The sequence below is a fragment of the Agrilus planipennis genome, unplaced genomic scaffold (assembly GCF_000699045.2).
Source record: "Agrilus planipennis isolate EAB-ADULT unplaced genomic scaffold, Apla_2.0 scaffold73, whole genome shotgun sequence".
NCBI lineage: Eukaryota > Metazoa > Arthropoda > Insecta > Coleoptera > Buprestidae > Agrilus > Agrilus planipennis.
Window position 1 is genome coordinate 698,378 of NW_020439682.1, and position 7,557 is coordinate 705,934.

General features: G+C 36.0%; 2 protein-coding genes and 1 long non-coding RNA gene across 4 annotated transcripts in view; all 3 read left to right on the forward strand.

The window, feature by feature from the left end:
* Positions 1-4,376, forward strand: part of LOC108732414 (glucose dehydrogenase [FAD, quinone]-like) — a 9,352-nt gene extending 4,976 nt beyond the window's left edge. The window contains exons 1-3 of one of the 2 annotated variants that reach the window (XM_025979427.1): positions 121-206; positions 505-1,281; positions 3,216-4,376. In XM_025979427.1, coding sequence (XP_025835212.1) covers positions 533-1,281; positions 3,216-4,311 — 1,845 coding nt within the window. In that variant the 5' untranslated portion in view covers positions 121-206; positions 505-532 and the 3' untranslated portion in view covers positions 4,312-4,376. Of the gene's footprint in view, positions 1-120; positions 207-504; positions 1,282-1,892; positions 2,083-3,215 lie in introns of those variants that run through there. The other variant, XM_025979426.1, reaches the window with a different exon arrangement.
* A 721-nt stretch (positions 4,377-5,097) lies between these two features.
* On the forward strand, positions 5,098-6,090 carry LOC112905962 (glucose dehydrogenase [FAD, quinone]-like). The gene is made up of 2 exons (XM_025979436.1): positions 5,098-5,178; positions 5,469-6,090. The coding sequence occupies exon 2, from the start codon at positions 5,497-5,499 to the stop codon at positions 6,088-6,090; it is 594 nt and encodes a 197-aa protein (XP_025835221.1). The 5' UTR covers positions 5,098-5,178; positions 5,469-5,496.
* LOC112905958 lies at positions 6,091-7,557 on the forward strand. The gene is made up of 2 exons (XR_003232101.1): positions 6,091-6,336; positions 7,466-7,557. It is a non-coding gene; the product is annotated as an uncharacterized LOC112905958 (long non-coding RNA).

Consider the following 7,557-nt stretch of genomic DNA (forward strand, 5'->3'; position numbering starts at 1 on the left):
AGTACGCGACATTAGCTTTTTTTCCTCTGGTTAATTTAATAAACACGTGTATATCAAATGGCAGATAAGATATTTTTTATTAAGGGGGGAATTCAAAAGGACAGCATCAATATAAAAGATTCGTTTCCAGTTTCAAAGTAGTTTTCGTTTTGTATTGCCGAAGTGAAATTTCAAATGCAAGTCTAAATAGATATTGCACTTTCTGGGTAAGTACAAAAGGACAATTAAATAACATTCTGAAAGGAAAAGATTGCAGTGGAAGAGAAAAATATTAATAGTCTTTTTTTTACAAGCAATTGTTTCATACTGATCAAACATTAGAATGTGTTTTTTACATATTTTAAATGGTAATTTTAATGCCATAATGTGCACACTACACATAAATTTTAAATAGATAATTTCTTCTATATTCTTCGATTGTATTGGGGTGGATGCAAAGTAAATATATCTATTTAGTCGACACGATTATTTTACATTATAAAGAAACAGGCCAATCTCTTTTAGGTAACAAAATTACAAAAAAATCACGAATATGACTTGTAACTGTACAAACCCTTTTTATGGTCTCCCTCTCCAAAACGTTTCGTGCAATGTAGCATCATCAGTTATGTTTATGACTCTTGTCAATAATCTTCTTCGAAATCAATGTGATATCTCGGACGTGTGCGGAAGAATAAGGCCAACTTTAAATCCTGATAACTCATACGACTTTATAGTAGTAGGGGGTGGTGGTGCAGGGTCAGTAGTAGCTGGAAGACTCAGTGAAAACCCGAATTGGAAAGTTCTGCTTATAGAACAGGGCAATGATGAACCTGTAGGAAGCCAAGTACCCACTTTTGCATTCACATTCATAGGAAACAGTGAAACAACGCTGTTCTATCCTACAGAACGTCAAGCGAACGCTTGTCGCCAAAACGCAAACAACCAATGCACCTACGTCCGAGCAAAAGCACTTGGAGGGTGCGGGGTTGTAAATGGAATGACATATATGCGTGGGGTACCGAGAGATTACGATTATTGGGCGGAATTGGGTAACACAGGATGGAGTTACGATGATCTTCTACCATATTTTATTAAATCGGAAGACAATGGTAATATTGGTAATCTAACAAGCACTGAGTATCACGGAGTTGGGGGTCCGTTGAGAGTTGAAAGGTTTCCTTATGCGCCTCCCATAGCTCAAGACATTCTCGCAGCTGCCAGATCTGCTGGTTATGCAACTCCAGGCGACCTTAACGCAGATGTTCTCGAAGGATTTGTACTTACGCAACATATGAATAAGTAAGGAGAATTTTAGTTACTTTTGTCATTTACTGGCACTCAGAGAAGATCGTGTGCCAACTTTACCATTATCTACTATTGTTGGGTAAATGTTTCGATAGGTATACGCAATTCTGATTTCGTTGAAATTTTACTATGTTATGCAGTCTACTATGATGAACATATACAAACATTTGTCGAATAATAGGATCCTAAGGGAGCTAAGTCCATTTAAATGGGTTATTCTGCACACCATTTTTCTTTAATATTTTAGAAACCGTTCAAACTGCAATTAATTTCGATATTTTGACAATGAATGAAGAATGTGAGGTCGGAATTTCAAAATTTCAATGAGAAGCGGATAATAGTGAAGGGGTTAAGGGTAAAAATAACCAAATTTTTGATGGTAATTTTTCCCATTGTGATTTTGAAATATGAAACCTAAACGATTTTAACGTAATAAAGCATAACTTTTTACAGAGTAGTCCGATTTTGATAATTATTTTTTTATTAGAAAGGGTATACCCCGAAGTTGGTCCTCTAAACATTTGAAAAAAAAATTCGAACCCCAAGGGTGCGAAAACAGGGGATGATTGTTGATTCTTGGTCACTNATTAAATCGGAAGACAATGGTAATATTGGTAATCTAACAAGCACTGAGTATCACGGAGTTGGGGGTCCGTTGAGAGTTGAAAGGTTTCCTTATGCACCCCCCATAGCTCAAGACATTCTTGCAGCTGCCAGATCTGCTGGTTATGCAACTCCAAGCGACCTTAACGCAGATGTTCTCGAAGGATTTGTACTTACGCAACATATGAATAAGTAAGGAGAATTTTAGTTACCTGTTTCATTTACTCACACTTTTAGAGAAGATCGTTCGCCTATTTTTCGATTACTATTGTTGGGTGAATGTGCCGATAGGTATACGCAATTCTGATTTCGTTGAAATTGTTGAACATGTACAAACGTTTGTCGAATAGTGGGATCCTAAGGGAGTTAAGCCCATTTAGATGCGTCATTCTGCACACAATTTTTCTTTAATATTTTAGAAACCGTTCAAACTACAATTAATTTCGATATTTAGACAATGAATGAAGAATGTGAGCTCGGAATTTCAAAATTTTAATGAGAATCGGATAAAAGTGAAGGCGTCGACTGAAAATTATTTAGGTACACTTATATTAGTTGAAGAACTTAGTTATTAAGGTTAATAAAATAAAGGTTAATGTTTTTTCCTTTTCAGTTTCGGCGGTTTAATTTTTTCCTTAAAAAGTTTTTATTACATTCACGCACATTACTGAATTCCTAAAATGGTAGCTTAGTATAAGCATGAGGTAGATCTCGTCAAAATTTCAATTTCTTGAATATCCCAGAGAATTTTCAAAACCGATTCAGCGTTAGCAGTATACCAATATTCAAAATTCCAGGATAAACGGTTTTCGAAATATCGAGGAAAAATTGTGTTAACGGTAACCCTTATGAAGGGGTGGAGTTCTCTTAGAAACCATTTTTTGACAAATGTCTATAGGAACTTATCTTCATAAAAATACCTTAGGATTTTTTTAACTCTCAATATTCCGTGTACAGGTTTTAAGGGTAATCTATTATAACGTTTGAATTTTCCATAATCATGCAACATTTACGTGCTAGTTATGGAGAATTTGGGAATTTGATGCTTTTAAACACTGCTAACATAAGAAGTTATGAAAAAGTCGATACCTTAAGAAACTGGTGAATTCATGAATCAACACCAAACAAAATTATATATACATTCACCAAATTGTACATTCAAAAGATAAAAAACATATCAAAATATCAGCATCGCCAATTGTAGAATTCTACTCACAAAATCACTTCATTTAGCATCGTCAGGGGTTAGGAGTTAAATCATTTGAACGCACAAGAGGTCTTTACGAAATTGACTAATTATCCTATTTGTGTGTTCATTTATTTAGAAATGGTACTCGGGACAGCACAGCTCGAGCTTACCTTCGTTCTGCAAGAGCCCGACCAAACCTTCATATAATGTTGAACTCCACAGCTACAAAAATTAATTTTTCACAAAGAAACGGATTAGCAGTGGCCAGATCTGTGGAATTCTCTTATAACGGCCGACGTTACAATGTCAGCGTTACAAAAGAAGTAATAGTATCAGGTGGGACTATCGGTTCTCCTCAGTTACTTCTATTGTCTGGTATTGGTCCAAGAGCTGATTTAGAAGATGTGAACGTTACTGTGGTTCGAGACCTTCCAGGTGTCGGTCAAAATTTCCAAAATCACGTTTCATTATTTGTACGGTTCAACTTGACAAAAGTTCCGGATACCAATCTGCTGACAAGGGACGCCGTAAATCAATATTTAAGTCAACATAGAGGTCCTTTGTCCTCTACAGGACTCGCACAAGTTGGCGCTCGATTTTCATCGTCTGTAAACCAGGAACAAAATTGGCCGGACATACAGATTTATTTTGCTGGTTACAGTGCCACCTGTGCTTATGGCAATGGTTCGGCCAATTTGCCAGCCGATCCCAATCAGCCAAATAACACAAGATTGATTACCTTACAAGTAACGTTAGTAAGAGCTAAGAGCAGGGGTTACATTAAGCTGAGTTCGAATAATCCAAGTGGAAGGCTGATTGTACAGCCCAACTATTTACAAGAGGATTACGACGTTCAAGCTATAGTTTCCGGAATAAAAACGGCCATTAGAGTGGGAAATGCCGACATTTTAAAACAAAAGTACGGTTCTGAATTGGTGCGGAATCCACATGGAAACTGCTCATCTCTTTATCAATTTGGTAGCGATGCTTTCTGGGAATGTGCGACCAGATACAGCACCTATCAAGAAAACCATTTGACTGGAACGTGTAAAATGGGCCCTCAATCTGATAGAATGGCCGTTGTCGACCCTGAATTGAAGGTTCACGGAACTTCTAATGTTAGAGTAGCTGATGCATCAATTTATCCAGAGAATATAGCTGGAAATACTTTTGCTACTGTTGTTCTTGTAGGCGAGCGGGCAGCCGATTTTATTAAAAGCGACTGGTCCTAATGCATTGTATAACATTGTATTAAATCCGATATTATTGCATTTGAAATAGAACTTTTACAAACAAAGAAATAATTACGTTTTCTTTTAACCCCGAGATAAAAACGTTCAGTCTGTTAGAGTCTCTGAAAGCGAGACCCGAGTCTCCGTTTGTCATCGAGTCTCTGTGATGTCGCTGTCGAGAGACTGTCAAAAAAATTGTTCAGCGTCTCTGAACCAGAGACTCGAGTCGCTCATAGAGAGATCCTAATTTCGTATCCAGTCTCTGAACGAGAGACTCGAATCTCTGAACGAGAAACTCGAATCTCGGAACGAGAGACTCGAATCTCTGAACGAGAAACTCGAATCTCGGAACGAGAGACTCGAATCTCTGAACGAGAAACTCGAATCTCTGAACGAGAGACTCGAATCTCTCTGAACGAGAAACTCGAATCTCTGAACGAGAAACTCGAATCTCTGAACGAGAAACTCGAATCTCTGAANATTGAATACTAAAGTAATATTTAATTTATGCTTTATTTATACAAATGTCAAGTAATTTTCAATTGTATAGATAATTTTGTTTTGTGTTGTTATGCATTCGCTTCGATATTTTTCGCCATTCGTTATGTTAAATCAATAAAGTTTGGTTTCAACAAACACATAAAAAATACTTCCTGGTGTCAGAAGTAGGTGTTATTAGCTTGTATTATCTTATTAATTTAATTAATACGTGTGTTTATCAACCGTTAGATAAGATATTTTTAATTTGACAAGGATTTCAAAAAGAGATGAATATAAAAGGTTTGTTTTCGATTTCAAAGTAGTTTTAGTTTGCATTGCTGAAATGAAGTTTTAAAAAGAAAATCAAAGTAGATATAGCATTTTAGGGTAAGTACCAGGATGAAAATGAAATAACATCATTAATATTGTAGCACAAAAGAAAAATATTAATAGTCTTATTTTTTAATACAATTGTGGCATATCTAAATAGAGTTCATCAAACATTAGAAAGTATTTCGTAAATTATCTTTTACATGCAAATCAGAAAACCATAAGTTCAATGTCACTCTTACTGCTGCTGGAGCATTGTATATAAAACTAAAATATTTTTTTCATGATTTGATAATATTTATGTAGATTGTTTTTATATTATGAAGGGTAAGACCAATCTCTTTTAGGTAACAAAATTACAAAACACTCACAATTATGGCTTGTAACTGTACAAATCCCTTTTACGGTGTTCCTATTCAAAACACTTCGTGTAATGCAGCATCGTCAGTTATGTTTATGACTCTTGTCAATAATCTTCTTCGAAATCAATGTGATATCTCGGACGTGTGCGGAAGAATAAGGCCAACTTTAAATCCTGATAACTCATACGACTTTATAGTAGTAGGGGGTGGTGGTGCAGGGTCAGTAGTAGCTGGAAGACTCAGTGAAAACCCGAATTGGAAAGTTCTGCTTATAGAACAGGGCAATGATGAACCTGTAGGAAGCCAAGTACCCACTTTTGCATTCACATTCATAGGAAACAGTGAAACAACGCTGTTCTATCCCACAGAACGTCAAGCGAACGCCTGTCGCCAAAACGCAAACAACCAATGCACCTACATCCGAGCAAAAGCACTTGGAGGGTGCGGGGTTGTAAATGGAATGACATATATGCGTGGGGTACCGAGAGATTACGATTATTGGGCGGAATTGGGTAACACAGGATGGAGTTACGATGATCTTCTACCATATTTTATTAAATCGGAAGACAATGGTAATATTGGTAATCTAACAAGCACTGAGTATTAACACAGGATGGAGTTACGATGATCTTCTACCATATTTTATTAAATCGGAAGACAATGGTAATATTGGTAATCTAACAAGCACTGAGTATCACGGAGTTGGGGGTCCGTTGAGAGTTGAAAGGTTTCCTTATGCACCCCCCATAGCTCAAGACATTCTTGCAGCTGCCAGATCTGCTGGTTATGCAACTCCAAGCGACCTTAACGCAGATGTTCTCGAAGGATTTGTACTTACGCAACATATGAATAAGTAAGGAGAATTTTAGTTACCTGTTTCATTTACTCACACTTTTAGAGAAGATCGTTCGCCTATTTTTCGATTACTATTGTTGGGTGAATGTGCCGATAGGTATACGCAATTCTGATTTCGTTGAAATTGTTGAACATGTACAAACGTTTGTCGAATAGTGGGATCCTAAGGGAGTTAAGCCCATTTAGATGCGTCATTCTGCACACAATTTTTCTTTAATATTTTAGAAACCGTTCAAACTACAATTAATTTCGATATTTAGACAATGAATGAAGAATGTGAGCTCGGAATTTCAAAATTTTAATGAGAATCGGATAAAAGTGAAGGCGTCGACTGAAAATTATTTAGGTACACTTATATTAGTTGAAGAACTTAGTTATTAAGGTTAATAAAATAAAGGTTAATGTTTTTTCCTTTTCAGTTTCGGCGGTTTAATTTTTTCCTTAAAAAGTTTTTATTACATTCACGCACATTACTGAATTCCTAAAATGGTAGCTTAGTATAAGCATGAGGTAGATCTCGTCAAAATTTCAATTTCTTGAATATCCCAGAGAATTTTCAAAACCGATTCAGCGTTAGCAGTATACCAATATTCAAAATTCCAGGATAAACGGTTTTCGAAATATCGAGGAAAAATTGTGTTAACGGTAACCCTTATGAAGGGGTGGAGTTCTCTTAGAAACCATTTTTTGACAAATGTCTATAGGAACTTATCTTCATAAAAATACCTTAGAATTTTTTTTAACTCACAATATTCCGTGTATAGGTTTAAGGATAATCCATTTCTAACGTTTGAATATTCCATCATCATGCAACATTTACGTACTAGTTATGGAAAATTTGGGAAACGGTCCTGATGCTTTTAAACACTACTAACATAAGAAGTTATAAAAGAGTTGATGACTTAATAAACTGGTGAATTCGTAAATCAACACCAAACAAAATTATATACATTCACCAAATTGTACCTACTTTCAAAAGATATCAAAATAGCATCGCCATTTGTAGAATTCTACGCATAATATCACTTCATTTAGAATCCTCAGGGGTTAGGAGTCAAATCATTTTAACGCACAAAAGCTTTTTCTGAAGTTGACTAATTATCCTGTTTGTATGCTCATTTATTTAGAAATGGTACTCGGGACAGCACAGCTCGAGCTTATCTTCGTTCGGCAAGAGCCCGATCAAACCTTCATATAATGTTGAACTCCACAGCTACAA

What these genes read in the sequence shown, in the direction of transcription:
- LOC112905962 (XM_025979436.1), top strand. Translation starts at nt 5,497, where the DNA reads ATGGCTTGTAACTGTACAAATCCCTTTTACGGTGTTCCTATTCAAAAC.